Consider the following 24,678-nt stretch of genomic DNA (forward strand, 5'->3'; position numbering starts at 1 on the left):
ATATTCTCATACTTGATTATATTTTATACAGTTTATGTTTTAGATCTTTACAATGTTCAGCTGAATTATAAAGCAACATCACTTCAGGACCTGGACTGCTAGTAGGAAACAGCACCAAGCATTTTCAAAGTGATCAGATACACCTGCATACCATATCCTGTGAAATCACAGCTTAGAAAAGAGGGTTTCTCTGATCTGACAAAAATCCAGTGATATCTACAGGGGAATAAAATTGTGCTTTTTCTGATTAGAAAACAAGGAAACCAAAATCAATGCTTCAGCCTGAAACGTAATAGTATCAGTACAAAGTAAATGCAATGACTCATCAAAGACAGGAAAGCAGTGTAAGCTGAGACATACAAAAGCAAAGAGGAAGGAGGGAGCTGGGCTCTTTTATTATTTTAACATCACCTGAAAGTTCCACACTAAAGAATATTACTGAAGAATATTATCAGATGGAAATTTAGAGGAGAAATGTACACTAATAATTAAGAATTCAAACAAGCCTTTGAAAATAATAGGAGTGATTAAATAAAAGCTACTGCTAGTGATAATTTTCAAGCTGTAAGCCATTAATATCCCCTTACCAGTTTCAGGCAAATGTGAATGGTAACTAACAGGATTTTCCTTTACGACATGTCAAAGCACCTCCAAAACATGATTCCTTTACACATAGAAAATATTAGGATTACATGGGTATTATCTAATAGTGGACATTGGAAACTACATTACAGCTACAGAAATGCCCTGTGCAGAGGAGTTGAGTATTCTGCCTCTTATGGCCACATCTACTCAATGTTTCTGGAAAAAGAGCAAAAAAAGGTACTGTGTGGGCTGACTAATTTTTAATTGTTTCATGTTCCTGTTAAAAGGAAAGCAGAACAGAAACAGCTGGCTAAGAAAAGTATAAAGGCCGTTGTAATAAATATTCTTTCTGGAAATAGGCTATAGAGCACATGAGAAGGAAAAATGGAATTTGAAAGGAAGTGCATGAAACATTACAATCAGGAAGTTAGTGATAACTCATTTGCAGTAGAGCTATTTCATCTACATCCTGAAAATCTGTGGCTAAAATTTTGGTGTCAAACTGACTGGGCCATTCAGAAGACAAAACATTCCTCGTTCAAGTCTATCTTCCCTTTTCTCCTAACAAAGCAAATCCATTTCACCTGCCCACATCAGACACTTGTCTTTACCTTGATGTGACTGACCCTAATGCACAGAGTCTCATAACCTCCTCTGGTCCCACCAGATATTTCCCTTCTTTGCTTTCTTGCCTCTTCTGGAAGTTTCCTGCACCTATTTTTCTTTCTTTGGTGCCCCAGCTTGCCCTGTGTGATCTGCTGCTTGCATTGTGACCAGCCCTGGGTAGCCACAAGCACTCCTGTGGTGCCCCACAGGTTGCCCCAGGGCTGTGGACCTGGCAGAGTTGGAAGTGGCAGTGTGGATTTCTGGGCTCAGCTGGGATTGTGCTGCTGCTGCTGCTGCCTGCTGTCTCATCCAGCTTGGTCTTCAAAGCCGTGTGCTGACAGCCTTCAATATTCCTGCAGGACCCTCCGCCAGCCAGCCATGTATGGCTAAATCTGTAGAAACTCAGGATTAAACAGATGTCTTTTTGATAGAGCAAGGAGCCCTAGGCAGATCCCAGGTTACCTGTTGTCTTCCCAGAGGTCTGCCTGCACACAGCTAAATATCCCCTTCCATCTGGCTAGGGCACCCCCCTAAGCAGGGCTCCACAGCAGCTGTGTGCCTGTTGCGAGGGCACCGGTAGCATCATGGATTTCTGCCTGCACGCTTCTGTTCCAGCAGCAGTGCAAGTAAGGATGTAGCAGCCAGCCAGCTGCTGCCTGTGCAGATCCCCATCTGCTGGCAGGCAGGTACAGACACATATAAGGAAGCCTGAGATGAACCTTCCCATGTGTGCATGCTCTGATGGGTCCAGTTGATACAAATGCCTGCCATCATCAACGTTTTGAGTCATTAGTTCATTCCATCAGTTGGCATCTATCAGGTACAATTAGGTACAGACTGGGACAGACATTTGACAACACTGTCACACGCAGGCCCTGCCAGGGAGGTGTGGATGCATCCCATCCTGCTTTTAAATACAACACTGAGCAGTTTCTCCACAAGTCAAACCATGCACACAATAAATTTGTGAGCAAGTCTAAATGTAACAAATCTGTTTTCCCCAGACACCCTTAAAAAGTGACACAAAGGACCAACAGTATTTATATGACTACAAAAACATCACACAGGAATAACATCATGTATAGTTACAAGAATCATGAGTAAACTGAAAAATTATGCACAAAGCTGTATCAGGCAGCAAGAAAACTGCTTATTTTAAAAAATGTAAAAGGGAAATGGGGCAAAAAATGATGGTAGACTATTTGAGAATATTCTTCCTCTTGCACTTATGCCAGGCTTTGCTTCTGGGCTCCATATTGGTATTGCCATTTCACCTGTGAATTAAGCCATGTTGTGTAGCAAATCAAAAAAAGTCAACTTGAACATAGTTGGACATGTTAATTTTTCTTGCAAGACAATATACTGCTTTTTAGTTTGACCATAATGCTCAGTTGCTGAAGAAAATTAAACTAACTGAGCTGGAAAGAGGAAGAGTGCAAAAGCAAGGCTATAACTCTTTTCTAAGCACTATGCTGTTATCAGATGGCCACATCCAAAAACCTCTCACACAGAAAACAGCAGACAGTGATTGCAGAATAGTCATTCACTTCAACTTCTTCCTACACACTGCGAGATAAAAGTAGCGCGTGATTAATCATCATCATCATAGAATTACAAAATGGTTTGGGTTGGAAGGCACCTTAAAGATCACCTAATTCCAATCCCCCTGCCACTGTGGGGGTTGGAACCAACAATGGTCTCAAGGGCTGGGTTCAAAGCAAAGGCTGGGGAACAAAATATGTGAGTACTCTTGTTCAAAGGAGTGTAGCACAAGCACTGCCGTTCTCTCGAGATGCCCAGCTGAGATTCTCCAGGATCGTCTAAATGAGAGTAACAGTACACTGACCTCACCAGAGCAGGGCAGTGAAACGCCCACTTCGGACTTGGGATGTTCCTCAACATGGCTCGATCTACAGGGGTTCTCACTTCACAAAAAATCAGAATAACCCTCTCAGCATGGTTGCTCTCAACTAGCTCAAAGCAGGAGCCTCCATAGGAAATCCCACTTCCCACCTGTCCAGATGATCAGAGTGCTTCCCCTCCACCCTACCAGGGAGGAAGGGGGCTCCGTAAGAGGCAGCTCAGTCTCAGGATAGAGAGGAGTTAAGGGAAAGAGGGGGAGAAGAAGGTACCATGGACAGACTTGACACAAAGAAGGATTTGGGAGCACTGAAAAGAGAGTTTCTGTCATTTCCTCAAAGTTTTACCTCTCTCCTCCAAGGCTGCAGTGGGCTGAACAGTATCTGGAGCATGCTTCATGGGCTCTCTGCTTCAGCACAGTACCTCAGGTTGAGTTTAAACACCATTTTACCAGGACCACTGTTCTGTAGCAATGATAAGAAAAGGTAAATGACAGTCCAGATGAGCACAAATACACAAAGGGGTCAAACAACTAGGCCAGTTGTTGACCTCCAGTAGTGGTGTATCCACACAAACACACTGACCAATGCAGCATCTGTATTTTGCCTTCTTGTGCATTGCCCCACAATCTACTACTTTTCATATCTGATCCACATAACCTTTGTTTTAGCAAAACCTCATCCTACTGACTGGAAGAAGTTCCTGCTTAACAACCACAGATTTAGCTATTACATTAAAATATCCTTGTACATGAACCACATTATGAGTCAGAAAGTAAATTTGAGCAGTTACTCATAAATGAGATCACACAACTCTGATAGGTCCTGGAAACCATCAGTTTAAACATTCAGAACAAGACCAGAAAGCATATCTGATATAGGGAAATAATTGGAGAAGAAACAAGAAAAAGGCAGGTTGTGGTACTGTTTAAACCTCTGATTTGCTTCTGCCTTAAATTACATGGGTACTCTTAGTTTTCTGATCTCAAATAGGATACAGCATTAGTGGGAAAGGATCAGGAAAAGGCAGCAAGGACATGGAAGCTTCATACACAAAATAACAGGGCTTTAAGCAATCTGTTCTAGAGGAAAGTATCCCTGCCCATGGTGAGGGGTGGAACCAGATCATCTTTAAGGTCCCTTCAAATCCAGCCCATTCTATGATTCTTCAGCCAATGGAAGAGATCATAGAAAAGGAAATAACAGACATTACTACAAGAGGATGTGCAACACAGATGGCTCATGACTGTTGATTGTGTCCTCCAATACAAGAATTAGAGGATATTAAAAGAAGCTTGTAGGAACAGGGTTCAAAAATATGAATATGGGATGCAACAGAGATCCTCTTTGGCAAGGAGATTTTGTTTCTGTGCACACTGTCCTACCAGTGAGCACTGCTGAGAAGTGCTTGACTCCCTCTCCTCCACTCCCTCCCTTCAGGTATTTATGCAGATTGATGAGATCACCCCTGAGTCCTCTTCAGGATGAACCACCCCAGTTCTCTCAGACACTCCTCACAGGAGATGTTGCAGTCCCTTAACTGTCTTATGTGGACCTGAACCGAACTTACTCCAGTAAGTAGCTCCAGTAACTTACTCCAGTAACTCCAGTTAGAAGATCTATGCCTATCCTTCCATCATCTCCTCTCCAACAGCTTTCTTACCTGACATTTACCTCAGGCTTTTCACAATTCCCACAATGTCCATATTCAAACCATCACATCTGCATTCATCCCAGAGTGTTGGTTCAGTCTTTTTACCCCTGCAGAGTGCTGTTTGCCACCCTGGGGCTATGACTGAGCTAGCAAGTACTTCAGCACAGTAGTTCAGGCTGATTTGCAGCTTAATGTTTCATTGAGTTTCATCTTGGCCTAAAATTAGTGCATGGCCAGCAGCATGGAATGAATACCCAACAGCAGTTGGAGCAAGTCAGCTAAACCACCTCTGGCTGTATTCAATCCCAAAAGAACCCATTTTACACCCAGAGGCAATCCCATAGTGCAAACTAATGAGACACAGAATGCTATTCAAGATGGGCACTGGTATCTCCTATAACCCTGCTTTCGCTAACCTCTTTCTATTATTGACTCTGTGTCCTCATAATCTCATCCAACTCACTTAGCAGAATCTTGACTTATCTCTCACTGGTACATGTAATGAGTTTGCAATGGCACTGCTCATCTACCTTGTTAGCTAACAATACCATATTTGATTTTCTTTAGGCAAGATTCCTCTGGCATTACTGCTTTGTGTTGTCCTTCGACTACAGAAACACAATTAAATTCAGGAGAAGTCAAGCTAATAAATCCAGAAAGAAAATACAATTTTGTTTAATTATATTGTTTAGTATTTTTCCCTCTCAAATATTTTTTTTGCTTAATAATACACTGGATTTTAGATGCAATGGGCACACTTCCACAAAAGTTCCCAGCAACCTCTGACGCCAAGAATAAGGGCACTGCTTATCACTAGCAGATGAACCATCTTATTTTAGTTGATAAAATATTGCTGGAAGCAGGCATCTGAGCAAGACACACAGACATCTCTGTAATGACAACAAGAAGGTTATTCCCAATACCTTATTTCTTTCCTGTTCTTCTTTCCCTCTGTGATTCCATACAAATTGCAAAGCCATCCCTGTAGAGAAAAGGGCTAATCAAAGACACATGAAGGAAACAGATGTTAATTCCAAAGCAGGCATCTCCCCAGCTGTACATGAGGACACACTGCCAGGGTAAGTGCTTAGCTGGCCTTCTCAGGGGGATAGCTGGGAGTAGAGGAGTGTCACCCCTCACCCTTGTGCCAGGATATCTGTGCTGGGGCTGGACTGTTTGGCTTGGCAGGACTGATTTTTTAGCCAGAACAGTCCAATGACATGGCTAGCTACCTGCAAGTCCTACTGCTTTTGAGAAAGAGGCATTAACCAGAGACAGTAACAGCAGCCTGGTCCAGACACACACACTAGAACTGGCCCACAGTTCTAGTACAGTTATAGCCCCTCCTAAAACTATGTACTTGGGAAAAGTGCACACTGGAGGGAAAAAAAAAGCTTCTAAACTGTGAAAAAATAAGAACATCACATAAATACATCATGTCTGTTGTGCATCTCCATTTTTACCTCCCAATTGAGGGATCTTGCCCTCGTCTGTTGATGCTGCTCACAGCTCTGTCACCACAATTTCACACCTTGGCACATGTCCTGGCTTATCTCCTGGCTATGCTATTTTCTGCCTCTTCCATTCCTGCATAAGGCTCTTACTATTCCTTGTTTCCTTTTTTTTTTTTAATTTTTTATTTTTATGAATCAATCAGAACTAGCTTTATTGCCAGTCTGCAGTTCTCAGGTGCTTCTGTCACATTTAGTGCCAGCCCTCAGTTTTAATGTCCTAGGATTGTGGAAATTTCTGCTTTTGTTTTTTCTTAAAGGTTGCTTTTCAAGACCTCCTGCTTGTAAAGAAACTCCTGACAGTGTCACCTGTTAGGAACAGATTAATTTATTTTTAAATAATATAGGCATTGAGCTATTCTCATGAAACCTACAGCTTCTGAAACAGTGGGAGATGAGAAATTGAATCTTTTCTCATCAAGTGCACTTTCCCCCCATGAATTCTGTCCCTTTGTCTTTTCACTCTGAACCCTGTGATGAAATCCTTGTTAACATTCAGTTAATTTTCTTAGATCTGTCAGCACATTCATATGTCTGTATTTTCAATATACCTTTAAAATATACTATTTAAGATCACATAGATTGCACATTGGAATGATTATTAATGCAATTTTAATATATTTTTATCACTTTAATAGCCTACCAAAGAATGTACAGCCATTATTAAAGCTGACAAAAATGAAATATCATTTTGAGTCTTCCATGTGGGTTTTAGACAGGATATTTTGGTTTCCCTACCATATCCTTTAGTCTGACATAAATCCAAAGGCATTGCTTTAATTTTTCCTTTTCACAGTTTGTATCTATAGGTGATTGCACTCTATCTCCCTGGATTGTACTGTATTGCCCATGAGCAACACCTTCTGTCCCTTTTTTCTGTTTTGCTTGTTCCTTAGCACTTTTAAGACATCATGAACCATTCACATACCCCTTACAGTTTTTCAAAATCATAAAAAATAGCCAGCATTGAAAGAGTTTGTGAGTAGATAACATCAAGAAGGAAAGCCAAGAAAACTCCCAAAATCTCTGAGATCAGCTGGAGTCTGTACTGCCATCTTTAGGTTGTACTACCACCCATCGGCTTGAAGTAGAATCAACAAAAGCAGCTGAGTGGACAAAGCCTCTGCTCTGCTGCTGCAGCACAGCCTGCCACAGCAGCTCAGCTCCTACAGGGATGGGAATCCCAGCAGCTGGAAACTCCTCATCCCTGATGGATTTAGCTGCAGTGCCTAGAAAGATACCAATTCCTGTTATGGTCCTCTTTGACCATAGCTGTATCTGACAGGGATTTTGGCTTTTCAAGAATTTTCTTGGTAGCTGGTCCAAGACCAATTTCTTTTCTACGAAAAGTGAGGTCGTTTAAAAAAGTAATCACTTAAAAACATTTTCCTTTTTTCTTTTTTTAATGGGAGCATTATTTACCAATTCCAAATATAAAGTTCTTTTCACAGATGAAGGTGCAAGATATCTTCCTTCTCATTCTGTGAGGTCTTTCACTCAGGATCACTCTTTACAGCTTTAGCTTGTTACTTAATTCTTAGTCTTGTAGGTAAAACTACTTATCTCTGAAAATTGTTGTCAGCAGAAGTAATTAAATGCCACAGGTTTTTATGTCAATGTAATCCAGTGCATCTTTAAGTAATTGATCTTATTTGATCAGGTAAATAATCAAACCTGTTTCTTTTCATTTCAGTCATCTGCATTGTTCTGTAATTTCTTTGGGCCTTACTGCAGTTGCAGCACTGCTTGATTGGAACAAAATCTGCTGGTCCAAAAATAATTAAATAAAAAATATCAATCTTTATGTGCCGACTTCAGGCATAGTTTATCATTTAACTAAGTATCTATGTAAGACAGATCATGCTGATTTTTGTCCAGGAGCTATGAAAAGTGTAGGCCTCTAACATTCAGTCCAACCTGACTGTGATATAACCTCACTGTGAATATCTTGTGATTGCAGCTTCTGTGACATATTGACATACATTGTACAGCAAACAGATAATTTTTAGTAAGCTGCATCCTTAGTTTCAATTAGCATTAGGCTAATGCTAATTAACATTTGCCTAAAATGTACATAAGAATATAAAAACTTTTAGTATAACTTTTGCTAGATTGCTTTAAAATGTTTGCCTAATGACATAGAAGAAAAGCAAGATGTGCATGTAGACTCCTTTGTTGATACTAAACATTAGCTCATTTCATGTGCCTGATACCCAACCTTTAGCAGCTCAGTACAGTAACCACATCTTGCTTTACACCAGTTCTATATGAAGAGTTCTCATGTTAAAAACAGGTGATGTAGCCCCATAGTTACTGGCTTGTATCTTGGAACTCAGGCAAGAGGACAAACATTGTGTAGGGAAAGATGCAAGGAGAGCCTTCTGGGACTATGAGTAATTGGTATCAGTGGATTTTGAGATTCAGGTTTTGTTTACAGCTGGCAAACCCAGTAAACATTGAATCTAATTCACAATATAGTTATTACTGGTTTTACACTAATACAAGGTAACAGCAGGCAGAATAAAGGAATATTCTGAATATTTCTTTACTGAGTGCGAGCACTTGGGATGTTTTTTTACGCTACTCCTGCGAGGTGAGACTGACCATGAATAAAGAGACAGCCAAGGTGCAAACCAACCAACAGCAGAGTGCATTTTGTCAGTATTATGAGAATGCCTTAATTTCACAACCATGAGCTTAATTCCACAACAGATGAACTGTGACCTTGGTATTTTGTATCATGTATTATTAAAAGCCAAAATTCATTTATAGTATTTTATAGCATTTCCTTAACAAATTTTCCATCTATTGTCCATTATTTCCAGCAATAAAAATATTTTGGAGAATTTCCAACATAGAACTATACTAATTATAGGAACTGTCTGATTTTTGTGTGTGGTGTGCCTTGAAGATACAGCTCTTTTTTTCCATACAACAGTTCAACAAAAATGCCCACTTCAGGATATATGAATTTTCACTCTTATTAATATCAATGATATTGTGTGGAAAATATTCAGCTGTATAAACTTGCTGAAATCTTTATTACTATTTCAAACATCATCTCTTTAAAAGAAACTGCATTTTGGCTCCACACTGCAGAGGACAAAGTTATTTGAGAAGGTGATTCATTTAATTAGAAAGTTGCTCTGAAGATTACTTTTTTTTCATACCAGTGTTAGTATATTTAAAAGTATTTGACTGCAGCCTTCTGTTGCTACACTAAATGTGTAATTTTATTAGATCTCACTGAGAGGGGATAAACCTTCAAGCATTATTTATGCATACACTGAAAGGCACCACGCCTTTTAGAAATGCAACAGTTGCTCCAGTGGAACATCTGAATAATGAATTATTTATGAAAACAAGGAGGATGGGAGGGGAGCCCTTCTTCAAAGTCATGTCTGTTTCTTTCTGCATGTTTATGTGTCGCTGTTGAGCAGGACGGGAACGAAATGACTCCAAGTTAGAAGGCAAAGAGAATGAACTGATTTATTTCAAATGTACCGCTCTATATATAGAGAACATCGTGCAGACTAATTTCATTGGTCTCAGAGTAAAAACATCTCACACCATTGGTGTGCAGTGAATGATGCACAGTGGCAGAACATCTATAAACAATGTGAACAACAAGACAGATTAGAGAATTATTTACATTCTTTCCCAACTGCTTCCCAGGCTCTCCCCTGGTTAGAAAAACCCTCTCTTTTTCTCTCTGACTGAACTGAGAATATCCACATTTATGTGATTATTTTTCTATGTTAAAATTCAGGTAAGTTTGACATCAGCACTGCTTTTGGAGCCCACTAACTTTGACTTGAAAATCTTTGTTTTAATCTTTAATAAATGTTGCTTCAGATACTGAAGATGTTTAGAACCCAATCCCTGCTGGTCTTTTGAGACAGGATCTATTAAAAGATAATCTCTGCTCTGCAACTTCATACCTGTTTTGTGCATACAACATGAAATCTAGAGAAATATTGTTTCTCTAAAGCATTCCTCCCAGACTTGAATTTTGAGTATTCTAATGTGTTACACTGGCAATAAAGCAGCAGAGGTAAAACTTGTTCAGAGGATTAAATCCATTTATGATTAACACCCGCTAGGTGGGTACCTACTGTCCAGTAAAATGCAAGACAACAACAGGGGTTAGCCAGCTATTAGTTTATTGAGAATATAAATTGCAATCAGCATGGGAAGCCTCAGTATCCACAGAGGGTTGTAAAGGAAAAGCAATCTGGTCAGGTACCTGATCAAGGTTCAGTCCAGGGTCATTCCTCCCTCAACTTAGATACTTGTTCTTTTTGACAGAAGGTTTTATACATCTATGTCTCTCTCTCACTATATATAAATCTATTTCATGCCCACCTGGTTACACATCAAACAATACAATGATGCAATAATTAAAAGCTTGGGTCACTGTGACCTGAGGATCATCAGTGGGGCAGGATGTTTGCTTTGTGAACTGGGACTAAATCTCATGGATTGAGCCATGTCCTTGATTCCTGGATGACCTTCCAAGTCCTGCCCCTGCAACAAGTACATCCCAAATGTGGTGCATTTCTCTGTACAAACTGCAGGGGTCAGGCTTAAAACCTTGGAATAGCTGTGAAACGTTATGCATAGTTTTTCTTTCACCTCAATCAACACATCATGAAAAAAGACAAATAAACCCCCATCCTTGTGACAGAGCTATTTACATGTGCAGCAGCACAGATATTTACGTGTTAAAAAACTTATATACAATAGTATGTTTCCTATTATTTCCATATTAAAAAGAAATGTAATGCAAAAATATTCTTAAATTCCTTCCCCAAAATAATCTGAAAACTTACATGGTGTTTTAGGAAGGCTTTTGTAATAATGTGCACAAACAAAGATTACCTGAAAATATTGCCTGAAGGAAGACAATGACAATCAGAATGGCAATATGCCATCAATAGTGCTTAGAAAATGCAGCTGTTCTGAGGTTGGCATTCTTTTTGTTCACTTGGCTCTCTCTATTCTGGCTGATTCATATCAATCCCAAAGCAAAAACCATCAATAAGGTGCTTCATTTAGACATGGAAAATAGTCTTCTGTCTTGAAGAGGACTGGAGGTTCATAGAGGGTCTGCTGCTGTCGTGAGGAAGACGATTTCTGCAAATTAGAGAAGTTTATTTTTCGCATTTTTCATAAAGCATTTTAAAACAAAGCCTGCAGAGCTAAAATGAAAAACAAGGAAAGTTTTAAGGCATATCTCCTTAGCTGAATCGATTCTTAATCTTAGCTCAGATGAGTTTGGCATGTGCCTAAAGTTAGTGAAGAAACTCAGCCTTTGACCTTTGCCATTCCAGCACCTAAAAAGACTCAGGCCTGGAATATGTACAATACGCCAGCAGTGCAGGAGCAAAACTGTACCATCCAGCTGATGGGAGAGTCATTGTAACCTTCATCCTTTCCAAGCCATACACCTTTACCTTTTCTGCTCCAGCCTTCAAATTCTCCTCAGCCACTTCTTTTGAGTCAACTCCGGGCTTGGGTTCTGATTTAGTTACTCAAAAATTCTTCCTATGGAAACACACCTAGCAAATGATTCTTTCAAGAAGGAAAGAATTGTGGCTCTCCTGCTGAGCTTCTACGTATGTCACACTGTTTAAAATAATCTGGTAGTGGACTGGAAAAGAGCTGTTTTTTCAGGGAAAGTGTACATGTTTCTTTTAAATATTAACTGTACAATGTTTTGCTGTATCAAATAGCTCATTGAAAGAGACAACATCAAGGATCACTAGTGACCACTGTGTCAGCTTTGCTGCCTGTAAATAATGCTGCAACACAGCGCAGACACAGGGTATGTTTTCAATGCCTGACATTAAATAGAATGCTTGAAATCAAGATTTCACTCATTAAAAGTTCTTTTCAACTAATAAAGAGATTTTGATGAACTATTTCGTAGAGCCCTGTCAGTCTGGAATGAGGAAATTAGCCTTCACCAATAATAAAATTAGAAGTACACCAAATATCATTGTTTGATAGCCTTGGAGTTTAGGATGGTTTTACAAGTAACCATAGGACGGTTTTATAAGTAACCATACCTACAAAACAAAGTGGAAATTTCTCAATATTCAGTTGAGCTGTATTACTTGTACTCCATATGAAGTAAGTACATATTCTCCTGTTATATACAAAATTGCTGATATATTAAATTATGTCTTTAACTTTACAATACCATTAATTTCTCTAGGTTTGTTTTGCCATTCAAGCTCCAATGAAATTAAAAAACATAATAAAACATCTGATCTATAAACAGTGTATATTATCAGTGTTCTTCATTTCACAAAATTTGCCAAATGTAAAAGACCCCTTCAAAATCAAAGTTCTGATTTTTAAAATAATTTCCTACACTCTACTGTCCTATCAGATAACAACCTGCAAGCATGGGAAACTAAGGTCACAGGTTTTCTGTAACTCCTGACATGGATTTAAGAGGTGCTGTATTTGCCTCTGTGCAAGAAGGGGGTAATTTCAATCCAGTGAGGAAATTTATAGGCAGGCACAGTACCCACAATTGCCTAAGCACACATTTATGATCAGTTATTTTTGCAGCTGCTTAGCAGACAGTTTTACCTTTTGAGAGTCTACATTCTTAGCGATATTAGAAGCCTTACAGTACTGCTCTTTACACTGCCTGGTATTCACAAGGGAAAAACTTTGGGCAAAATCTGAAAGGGAGATTATAAATACACATCTTGAGAAACAGAAAATACAGCCTTTGTGTAAAGAAAAGGATACATTTAAATGGGAAGAGAATGAGGGTACCTGAGTAAATTAAAACTAGCAGTAAAATGTGAACTACAGCTACAGTGAAAATCATGACATCAGAATAACCTTCTTATCCAAACACATATTTTACCACTGATGTATTGAGCTAGTTAAATATCAGGCATGTGGACAACATCTCTATAGGCATTTTCATTCACACATGCTTGTGTTTACCACTGGAAGTAGGTATTATCCTATGCAACACCCAGAACCACCGTGGAACAGTAGCCTGCCTCTTAGTAAATCAAGTAATGCCAGTAAGTTCTGAGTGTCATCTTATTGCTATCCATAATCAAACTAAGAAACCACTGGAGATGCCAGGTTCAGCCTCCTGACACTTTCAAAGATTTTCTACCTTTTATATTGTGGAAAAAGTGCTAATTTGACAAAGTGTTCCCATACAACACTAAAAAAATATTTTCTCTGAACTAGCAAACTTTTCAAATGAAGACTGTAATTCCTTGGTTAATAACTGTTTCTAGAAAAAAATGGAAAATACTGTTGAATATTCTTCAAGGCAACTTGTACAGGTTTTTTTGTTTTGTAACTGGCCCATAAAGTGCAGCTTTGTGTTGTTCTTTTTAGTTTTTTTTTAAAGAAAAAATACAGAACTCTAAACTTAAACACCAAGAAAAATGAAGGAATGAGATGAGAAATTAGCTTAAAGACTAATTAACTTAAAGACTGCACAGTAAACAGCAGTGAAGAACAAGTTCCTTGAACTAAGCCTTAACAAAACACATGTTTTTTGTATGTATTTTTCTCTGCTTGGAAGATGTAGAAAGAAAAATACCTCAAAAAGCCACAATCTTCTTCCTCTCCCCTTCTACAAAGCTATTTTTTCCATCATTCTTACCAGAACACAGAAAACTGAGTTTTAGTACAGGATGGATATACTAAAAGATAAAACAATCTGTGAGCTGACAAGTTGCAAAAGAGTAGAACTTATAAATGGTGTACTGCGAGGTGATGTCAAGAAACATCAGGAATTCAGGTGATTTTTTTTTTTTTAACCAAAAGATTAGTTTAAACCTGAGGCACAACACCAGTTCAGTGTTAGGTAAGGCATCTCTGAAGTATACCAGAGAGAGTGCTTCAAGCCTTTCGTAAAGGAACAGTCCACAAGGAAAGATGGAGAAAACCGCATCCTTAGAAAGCTTACCAAGGTGGTAACATGATTATCCAACTGTGTGAACTGAATACAAATATAACCTTTATTTTAAAAATACTGTGCAGATTAGCTTTCGTTTTCTTTTTTGGTAACATTTGTGCAGTGATGTTCTCAATGCAGAAGGATCCTTCAGCAGTGTTGCCAGTACAGGCTTTTCCTACTTGCTTTGCATACCACCAGAGATCAGGGGTGCTTTAGTAGAAAGGCTTGTGCATTATGTGCCTGGTTTTTTTCCTTCACATCTATTTCTTTGTGTGCTCGGCCTTGTTTTGCAATGTTACACAATCCTTATAAGAAATTAAATTTTTAAGTTCAGTTGTTTTCTTTTTTTTAAAGAAGCCTGAAAACTCTGTAAAAATCCTAACAAAGTATATTAAAAATGTACAGCTACATTCATATACATGTGCAACAAACTTATTATTATTTTAATCATCTGGTCTAGTAAGCAGAGCAACTAAGCTGGTCACATGGTAGCAAAAGTTTACTTACATTAAGGAAGGATGGCATGCTGATTGTGTGCAAGATTTTCTTGAACGTGCTTGGAAAAGCTCCAAGGTCTGTTTCTGCCTTTATGACCCGTTCTTCCAGTCCAGCTACGCTATTCCCAATCATTTTCACAAAAGCCTGGTGTAAAAAATAAAAAAGCCCAAAATAAATATGACAGTTTCCCTAACAAAATAAAACAGGATTATGTATTGCAAAACAGTGGTGAAAGATCCATTGTTTAAATGAGTTGTCAAAAACTTCATGCTCAATTTCCCTTCTGCCTACAAGTCAATTTTAATGCTAGAAATTAACTGAGATACTTAAAAGGCTGAAAACCAGGGTAAACATAATAAAATAATCTTCCTTTTCCAATTTACCTTTCAAATAACTAACTTGGATTTTTCAGAATCGAGACTTCTACCTGCCTTTCTACTACCAAAAGAAAAACCAAGGATCTGAACCACAGTTTTGAAGCTTTATCAGGGATGAAGAGATCTCTCATTCTATTTGTTTCTGAAACTTTGGAAGCTAACACAAAAAGCTGCCTTGCTTCATACAGTCAATGAACAATTTTTTTTTTTTTTAATGTGTTGCAAAAAGATCTAAAACATGTCTGGAATTCCCACAGTCCCCAGAAATTTTTCATAAATGTAGTCCTCTTTATTAACCCTGAAGTACTGATCCAGCGTGAACACAGAGAGCACAACTCACCTGAGCTCACTCCACGTGTGTGCACATACACACACAAATATGCAGACCCTGATTTTTCCCTCTGTTAGGAAACAAAATGCATCTAAAAGACAGCAAATACATACCTCTAGTTTGTCAATCTTCCTATATATCTGCCTCATTTCTGTAGCTTTTGTGTGAATTTGAGGTATACTTTCATTGACAACATGAGAGGAATCACTTCGAATCTAAAGACAGTGCAAAGAAATAATACAAAAATCAATGAATAAAACAAAGTGTTTAGTAGATATTATTCTGGAAACAAGAACTTTGCTCCAATGGACAGACTAACATTAGAGTTTAAAAATACTGGAATAAATTAGTATAAAAACAGTAGATTAAAATCAACACACTATAGCTTTTTTGTATAGTTTCTAAGTAACTTTGAAGAAAATGTATTTTGCAGAGACTAATATTTACCTTTATACTTATATTAAAAATAGGCTAATACAATCTCTTCTGAAGTGATATGGAACATTTTCTAAGACACACTAAAAAATATATTAAGCTAAAATTTTGTCTTAAGTTTTACTACCTGTACTGCTCCTTATGTCCGTTAAAAAGTCAGGCCACAAAAATCTTAATTTACTGGTATTAAAAGAAACCCCAAACCTACAATAGAGTTGTGCAGGAGAACCACACGTGCTACACTTTAAAAGACAGCCTATCTACCGATGTCAGCTTACAGGAACTTTCCCTTCAGTTCTTCCATCTAACCCTATGAGAAAAGTGAAAACAAAACTGCCTTTCTGAAAAGAGGGTCCCCTAAAGACAAATCTAGCTTTGGTGGTCTGGCAACTCAGATTAGATATATTAGATATTATAAAACCAACAAAGGATGTCTTTATGTATTCTAAAGAATAAGCAGAATATCATACTGTTCTTCTAAACAAGAATACAAATACAACTACGCAAATATGCAGTTAGGAAAAATTTCTTCACTGAAAATGTTGTCAAGCATTTAAGCAGGCTGCCCAGGGAAGTGGGTGGAGGTATTTAGAAGATGTGGCACTTTGGGACATGGTTTAGGAGTGAGTATGGCAGTGCTGGGTTAATTGGATTTGATGATTTTAGAGGTCTTTTCCAACCTAAGTTTATATGAGTCTGTGATTCTATAGCTATATGGACACATTTTGCTCTGACATGAAAGCTTGGTAGTTTTCATCCATGAGTCATCTGATTATCAAAATAAGTCATCTGATTATCAAACATGTTTTCATACTGCCACCTGCCTAACTAAAGGCTTCTTTCTCTCTGTGTCTTACAAACACCGATTCAATTGTGATTATTCTGCCTTCACAACCACAACTTATACGTACCATGTCCAGCATTCCCACGAATTCATCCACCCTGGTCAGTAGGTCTTCTAGGCTTTTATCTAAGCTTTCTATCTGCAAAACAGAAGTCACTTAAAGTGCTTGAAAACACACACACACACACACACACACATTCACAAAACCCCGACCAGTCTCAGAAGCAAGAACACCGAGTAGAGACACCTGTCAGACCACAGACAGTCCCGCAGGAATCCCACGGCTTTTCCCTCTCTCGGCTTCGTTCAGCTCAAGGGACGCGACCCCCGGTACATGCTGTCCTGCGCTGCCCCAGCCCAGCAGCGTGTCCAGCTCCAGAGGGCTGCGCTCCCATGGCACCCCTCCCGTGTGCCCGGGAGCTGTGCGGGAGCCCCCGGCCCGGCCCGGCCCCTCGCCCACCTGCTCGCTGAAGAGGCTGCGGTCGGCGAGCAGGTACGCCGAGTAGGCGGCGGCGGTGGCGCTGAGCGACGCCTCCGAGGAGTCCTCGTCCTCCGCCTCCCCGAGGCCGGAAGCTCTGCTTTGGCTCTGGGACACATTCCCGCTGTCCGCGCCGGGGCAGGCGTCCGGCAGCTCGGCTCCAGCCCGGTCACCAGCGCCGGCAGCCGCCGCCATCTCAGCGCCCCCCGCTCCCGCCGGGATGCGCCGCCCCTCACATGACCGGGCGGGCCGGCGCAGCCGCGCTCCCGGCAGGCGGGCCGGGATCGGCCCGGGCCCCGCGGCCCGGCGCTGCGAGCGGGAGGAGGGTACGCATCGCCGGTGCCCGGGGCAGGGAATCGCGCCTGGCTGGAGGAAACTCAGGCTCCGCCGCCTCCGAGCTGCGCCTGCCTGGCGCCGGGACAGGAACGGGGCTCCGTCTGCGGGAGCGTTTGTGGAGGATGTGGCCTGTAGGGCTGGCGTGCCGCTGGTCCCTCGGCCACACAGCCTCAGAGCCCCGTTCGGCAGTTTAATCTCACACCCCAAGGGGCCCCGGCCCGGGAAACCCGAGCGGCTCAGCCGCGTTTCCACGCAGATTCCTCCCGTTAGGGCCCGAGTTGGGTAGGGGGCTCACTGTGAGTGTACAGCGTAGCTTCACTTACGGTTAAGGGCCACTCACAATAGAAGCTGGGTTGGGTGTGTGTGTGTTCGTTTATTTTCTCCACGAAGATGCTGCACAAAATGTTTGCAAGCCTTAAGAGTTATTTCGCTAAGTGTTGGACCAAGGCCGACACATCAACAGCTGGCTGTTCTGTTTGTAATTTGTACATGTGTGTGAAACAACTCATGCTTCCTCCCTCCTGCGATGAATGGGGTGGAAAGTTCGGATGGATTGGACTGGAGCGCTTCCTATGGACAGTGACAGCCAGCAGGCTCCAGGCAGAGGGGTGCAGAGTGGCCATCAGAGGTATCCTGGCCTTTTTCCGTGGAGCCAGAACTAGCCCTCAAAGCCCAGAGGTCTGGAGCAGGCCATGCTATGAGGAAGGTAGGAAGCTGCTTGATTCCCATGGAAATCAGAATAACAGGAACCTTTAGTAAAAGCAACACTGAGAAAAGACACTGCACTAAAATATTTGCATAGTTGAAGAGCCACGCAAACTGGATACCTTGTTTTCATAGGGAGGGGAGACACTTCCATAGAAAATGCTTTTGAGGCACTGGGAAAAAATACAGAGTAGAATAAGACAGTGAACATTTTATTGCAGACAAGGTCACATTTTCATCAGTTAACTAAGGTAAAATGAGTCACTTCAGCCAGACAAATCCACTTATTCATAAAAGTAGTCTTATTTAAGGTATAACACATTTTTTCCAGATAAAATGGTCTGATTGACTGAAGCATATCCAGCTATTCATTTGTTTTACTGCACCAATAATCAGATTTTTTTTTAATGAAAACCTTTGGTAAAGTACAAACACAGTTTTAAGACGAACAGGATCAATGTTCTATTCTTACTGTGCTGGGAAAAATAAGTACAGCTCTATAGCTGCTTTGATACCTAGAGAAGTTTTAAAGCAAGTGAAAGACTTTTAAAATAAACTCTTAAAGCAAATCTAAAAGAAATAAACTAAGTTCAATGTCCCAAAGATATTTAACCATGAGCAGAAGACTGGTTGTTCCACAGGTATTCTAAATTAGCGACAATTAATTAGTCCACACATCCTTTTCCCAGCCATTACAGATTCCAAAACGGAATGTAACTTTTCCAAACCAAGACTCCTGAATTTTCATATTCATAAAATATTTAAGAAATGTCTATTCCACCATATAAAAAAAGCTTTAATGTACTACAAAGTTAAAAACAAAGAGCAAATGACACAAGCTAAAAGTAGAAAAATACATTTTAAAACATTTATATTTTGTTCCTTACACTGATCAAGATATAACAAAATATTTTAGATTAGACCACTTTCATAAAACTCATGGTGTTTCCAGAAGCAGACAGGTACTGACTCTACAGTCACTGGTCACTCACTAGCCACCTGGCCATCCAGCAAAGGTGTCTGACCGACACAAATATCCAGTATACTTTAACTTTCTAGAAGTCCTGTGTAGACATTAAGCTTTATTATTGGAGGAGCCCAAAAATAACAGAACTATTCTAAGTTAGGCTCGAGAGTCAGTCAGCATCCCTCCCCTCCACAGGGCAATCTCTTGTCAAGGAAAGACCTTGGGGTTGCCCCAAAGGTACAGCAAGGACCTGTGTCAGCTCTGAGGCTTGCACGCCTAAAAACTCACACGAACCACGATTTTGAAAAAACAGAGATGATGCGGGGAGGGGAAAAAAAAAAAAAAAAAAACAACCAAACCAAAAAAAGGCGGTATAATCTAATAAATATGGTAAGAGAATACAAGAAGGCAGCGGCGCTGCCCCCGCTGCGGTGCCCCCGCCGGCCGGCAGGTGGCGCCCATGGCCCGGCAGCCGCGGCCACGGCCCGCGCCGCCCCTCGGGCCGCGGGAAACACGCGGCTTTACATGGATATGGATTTCTATCGTTTCCTTTGGAAAATGTGTCTGCAGCGTCTCCCGAACGCTGCTACCACCGGAATAGGAAACAGCTGCTTTTACAGAGCTCTTCTGGATTAGACATAACGCTGAAAAGACGGTGTAAACAAGTCGGCAGAAGGGCTGTACGTAACAGAAGAAGACGGGATAGCTATTAAGAAGCACTCTCTCCTCAGCTGGTATTAGAAGAAAACCAGATTCCACTTCAAATAGACATGTCTGTTACTATTAAAATCTAATTCATATATATGCATGTATAAATATGTCTACCCATGCTTTCAAACCCGAGTATATAACACTGCCATGGGTAGCCTGTTAAGACTGCTTAGGTTTATACCAACTAAAACAAATTTGTGTTCTCACTTCAGGGCTGTGACATAAACCAGGTTTTGCACTCTGGCTTTCTCCTGACAAATTTTGCAGTGCATGACAGTTTTATGTCTAACTCCAGATGCCACATTTCCTAGAAAGCAACAATTTTCTGCACCCGTGAGGTCTGTGAGAATATCAGCTCCCTGTTTCGTGCATGTGTTGCACGAGTCGATTGTCCCAATTGGCACTTAAGACTGTAAGGAGAATTGCAGAAATTGCTACTAAAGTGTAATGACTGTTCCGTCCTCCTCGATACCTCCCCTGGGGATAACCAGACTGTGTCGGGGATCAGTTTTTAAGGAACTGAGTAATTTGTGGATGTTGCCGTTGCTTTCTCGGCCAGAGCTGTTGTTGAGCACCAGGTCCCTTTGAAGTCTGTGGCTAAGGCTGCTACCATTGATTCGAGAGAGGCTACTGGAAGTAAGGCTGTGCAGTTTAGGAATGTGTTGTGGCTCCAGACCACCCTCGATGACAATGTCAGCCTCTTCGTCACTCTCCATTTCATCAGGGTGGAAGTTCTGCAGCACGTGGGGTGTAGGCAAGCTATGGTGACTCGCAGTGCTGTCTGTAGACTGGCCAGAGCTACCAGACATCCTACTGCTCCGAATAATATTGTTCCTCTGGTTTGCTGGCTTGACTGTGATAATGAGATTGTGGCTGTTGGCAATCATCATGTCTGTGACTTGGTCAAGAGTCTTTCCTGCTACTTCAATGCCATTGACTTCCAGGACTTCATCGTTCACAGCCAGCAAGCCTGTGCTCTCTGCCAAGCCACCAGGAACCATACGGGAGATGAAGATACCGGGAACTTTTTCCAGTCCATGAGGAGTCACCCTTACACTGGTGCCATCACGAATGTAAAACCCCAAGGGTTTCTCACACCCGTGTCGATACAGCCTCACTCTCCTGTGTGTTTCGGGGAGAATGTCCACATCAATTATGGAAGACACTGGTCTAAAATCATGAGGCATACTAATGTTGATGTGGGGACGCCGGCGGAGGTTGTCATTGCGCAGTGTCACCAGAGCCTTCTTCTTCCTCGACAGTGTATTGGTCCCGAAATTGCTGTAGTCCACTTCATCTGAAAGAGAAACAATACCAATGTATCAAACAGAATAACTCAATCTGCAGGGCATTTTCCTCCTCCAGTTGGTTCAGTGAAGGCACTAATAGCAATATGGAAATAATATGAAAAAAGAATACTAATATGAGAAAAAATCAAATTAATTCTTCCATTTACTCTAATCTTTGTTTCACTTTATGCCTAGCACAACACTTAGAATGAATTAATTGTTTACAATGACTCCCCATACTTCTTCCATGTTTTGAAGAAAAGAGACTTCTGATTCTCAACTCTTATCAGCTGTGCAGAAGGCAATTTCTTGCTGCAAGTCTGCTATACCATCTTGGACATGAGACTGTATTTTCAGAGCTGGATTGTAATCTTACACATACTTTTCAAGTGGGCATTCCTAACCTAAAAGTCTGAATTGGGGAGTGTTTTAATACCCACTATAGTGCCTTAACTTTATGTACAAACATGAAAGCAAGAGTGCAAGAGAGTAGTTGGATATGTTTTCAGCCTAGGCTTTTCTAGTAAGGGAGTTTTGTTAATGCATCTCTCGGTACATCACTTTTCTCTCTGCAGTATTTTACTTCAGTTCAGCAATAAAGTTACTTGACAGCAATAAAAAGTGCTAAAAGTGCCATATAACAAAAGGTAGTGTGTAAGCAAGCAACCAGGCAGAAAGAGAAGCAGGTAGAAGGAAACTCCTCTGCTTAGTCTGTATGCTAAGGATCACAGAAAGGACATGGATTCACACCCACAATCCTGCCTTGAGAGCAAGATTCACAGGAAAATGCTTTTCTGGAGTCTGCAGTTTAAGGAATTGTTTAAATATTTCAGTCTCTGTAGCAGTTTATCCCAAGGGCATGTGAAAAGTGATTACCTTTAATTCATCCAAGTAAACTAAGTTATTCCACATAAGAAGTTCATGTTGTGCTTTGCATAAAAATACTTAAGTCATGAAGTTGTTAGTGTACAAATTGCATCACTGCATCTCACAACAAAAATACTGTGCATATTTTAGACGTGAACCATGCACTAGCTGGAAAGTTATTTCACCAGGAGTTTAAGCATAGTTTTCAGATAAACTAACAGACTTGCAGTTTATTCTCCTGTTGAAGATGAGCAGTACCATACAAAGTACAATTACAGAACTGCCCCTAAGAAAATTGCTTCTCTGACAAATTAACTTTGCATAGCAATGTTTGAAAGAGTAAGACAATACCTGATAAAGGCTGGAGGAGGGAAAAGGGTGTTAGTAAAAACAAGCTTATAATTGCATTTTTATGTCTTGCAAGGTTTCATTTTCAAGTCCACTTTCAAGATGTATTATTGACAGACTCAATCAAGTGACATTAGGTTACACTAATTAGAGGACACAAAAAAAGAGTAGTCAATAGCAACCTGACCTAACTGAACCTCCTCGAAGCAGGGTGTTAGATTAGGTGGGCTCCAGAGGTGGTCCCTTCCAGTCTAAGTTATACAGTGACCCTACACAGTCCTTTGGGCTGGAAAAAATAATTTAAAGACTTCAGAAAGATTATTTTTGCATTCTCCTGTAAGTTATTTACACTGGCTATAGTAACCCTGAGGACATCACATGGCATCTGGAAGGTCATCCTGAAGAAAAGGTTTATGTGAAATGAAGATATTCCTTGGACAAATCTGTTGTGTTTAACTTCACATTCACCTCTTCTCTCTCTTCCCAGGATGTTCAGAGCTGTACCAGCTGCACAGGCCCTATTGTGTTATTCAGACCCGTGAGGCACAGGATTGGAAGTCCTTAAAATCACCCAAACACAAGAAGCTCCAAACTGGTTTCTGGGAGGGTATTCACAGCCAGAACAGTGACTGTGGAGAGATGGCACCTTCTCAAATCCACCTGGTGAACAGTCAGTGCAGTGACTACTCTTTTGAGTACAGTAGCCAATTACTGCAGCAAAAGCCAGGTCATTATTCCTCTTCTTCCATCAACAAGATCACCATCTACATTAACTACTTCTGATGGATGACTCCAAAGGTTCACAACAAATATTTTTCCTTGTAAAATATGGGTGTACAAGAGATATCTTTCATCACCACAGTCTCCAGCACTGTGCCCAGCTCACCCCCACAATTCACTGATAAATTTCTGTGGCAGTCCTATGAAAACAACTTGGGGCTTCAGATCTAGAATCCGAATTCTTCCTTACTTGAAATGCAGTGCTTTAGAACAGTAGTGCTGTGCCTTAAGGTTCAAGAGAATCTTTATCACAAAATTTTCAGTTTAAGATGCCAATTAAAATTACACATGGGTTTATGCATTTAAGACTGTCTCTAGGAGTACTGGCAAAAAAGCTTAAAACAAAACCTGCATTCCCTAAAGACTCAGAAAATCAGGCAGGTCAGTACAGTTGATTGCACTGCAGGTAACATGAAACACATGCCCTGGAAAGCCATCTATCCCCTGGAAGCACACAGGTAGCTGTTACCTCCCTCTTTCTCTCTAAGTATATTAATACCTTCTTACTTCAGGGCAGACTTGCAAAAGTTTTACCAAATAATTGATCTGTGAATATTTGTTGACAAAACTGTCTTCTTTCCCTTAAATTAACAATAACCTACATAGTTAATTCTCACAAGATGCAAGTTTGTGATGATAAAGTAGCAAAATCACAGAAGTATGATGGCCCTCCTAACACACATAAGTAATTTCTGAAGCATCTTCCTTGAGCTGAACCACCAGCAGGGCACTGGCACAAAAGAAATGATTGTTTTGTGCCTGTGACCTCCTCACCTGTGCTCAGCCCACTAACCAGTCTCCCCAGATGATTGCCAGCATTCCTAACCTCTGAACAGCTTCAAAACAACCACCCCCTTTAAAAACAAAAAGCCCATCTCACCACAAAAATGCTAACTTTTTCCTCCAAACACAAACCAGGCATGATCATTGCAAGTGATGCAGGTTAACTTCAGTGTGGGACCACTGACTGTTCTGGGATTTAGTATTACAGGGCTGGACCATGTTAAAAAATGAAGTCCATGTCCTGCTGATGACTGGAGTTTTTGTTTTTAAAACAGTGACAAGCAGTAGTTTCCAATTCTGACTATAAATGGGGTTCTATATGAGGAAGATGAAATCTAATTGTAACAGGTAAAAACTGTTAAAAGCTATTACAGGTTGGAGAAATGAAAGCTAATTTGAATAGTTTTTAAGAAAAAAATACTAACTTTATTTTCTAGAAAAAAAAAAAAACAGAATACATGCTCTTTGACAATACAGGGATTATTACATTACTTGAATTCAAGATAACTGGCTCTCTAGCGGTTATGTTCACTTTAGACATCACCTTAAAATAAAAAAAAAAAAAGTAAAACAAAACACTTCCGTAGAACAAAACAGCTACACCCTCAATGTTATTTAAAACCACTACTCTTGCTGTAGGAATAAAGAAAAGTATGTCAACTGAAGTTTAACATCATTAGCTGTTGCTGTGGCAGCAGAAAGTCATCAATCCCTACCAAAATGAAAATAAAATTTCCTTCTTCACAAGGGAACTGGGAGAAGA

General features: G+C 40.4%; 3 protein-coding genes across 3 annotated transcripts in view; 1 reads left to right on the plus strand and 2 right to left on the minus strand.

The window, feature by feature from the left end:
• Positions 1 to 9,686: 9,686 nt before the first annotated feature.
• On the minus strand, positions 9,687 to 17,363 carry BLOC1S4 (biogenesis of lysosomal organelles complex 1 subunit 4). Its single transcript, XM_053943810.1, has 5 exons — positions 17,112 to 17,363; positions 16,719 to 16,790; positions 15,486 to 15,587; positions 14,674 to 14,808; positions 9,687 to 11,351 (listed from the first exon to the last, which is right to left on the minus strand). Exons 1-5 carry the CDS (start codon positions 17,322 to 17,324, stop codon positions 11,253 to 11,255), a joined length of 621 nt encoding a protein of 206 aa, XP_053799785.1. The 5' UTR covers positions 17,325 to 17,363; the 3' UTR covers positions 9,687 to 11,252.
• Positions 17,355 to 23,559, plus strand: LOC128788638 (uncharacterized). The gene is made up of 2 exons (XM_053943821.1): positions 17,355 to 18,171; positions 22,840 to 23,559. Exons 1-2 carry the CDS (start codon positions 17,856 to 17,858, stop codon positions 23,133 to 23,135), a joined length of 612 nt encoding a protein of 203 aa, XP_053799796.1. The 5' UTR covers positions 17,355 to 17,855; the 3' UTR covers positions 23,136 to 23,559.
• The window catches only part of PARD6G (par-6 family cell polarity regulator gamma), a 64,842-nt gene continuing 58,530 nt past the window's right edge, over positions 18,367 to 24,678 (minus strand). Inside the window, exon 3 of the mRNA XM_053943799.1 lies at positions 18,367 to 21,145. Within this exon, the coding sequence (XP_053799774.1) occupies positions 20,286 to 21,145 (860 nt within the window). The 3' untranslated portion in view covers positions 18,367 to 20,285. The remainder of the gene's footprint in view (positions 21,146 to 24,678) is intronic.

This window comes from Vidua chalybeata, chromosome 1 (assembly GCF_026979565.1).
Source record: "Vidua chalybeata isolate OUT-0048 chromosome 1, bVidCha1 merged haplotype, whole genome shotgun sequence".
In the NCBI taxonomy this organism is placed as follows: Eukaryota; Metazoa; Chordata; class Aves; order Passeriformes; family Viduidae; genus Vidua; species Vidua chalybeata.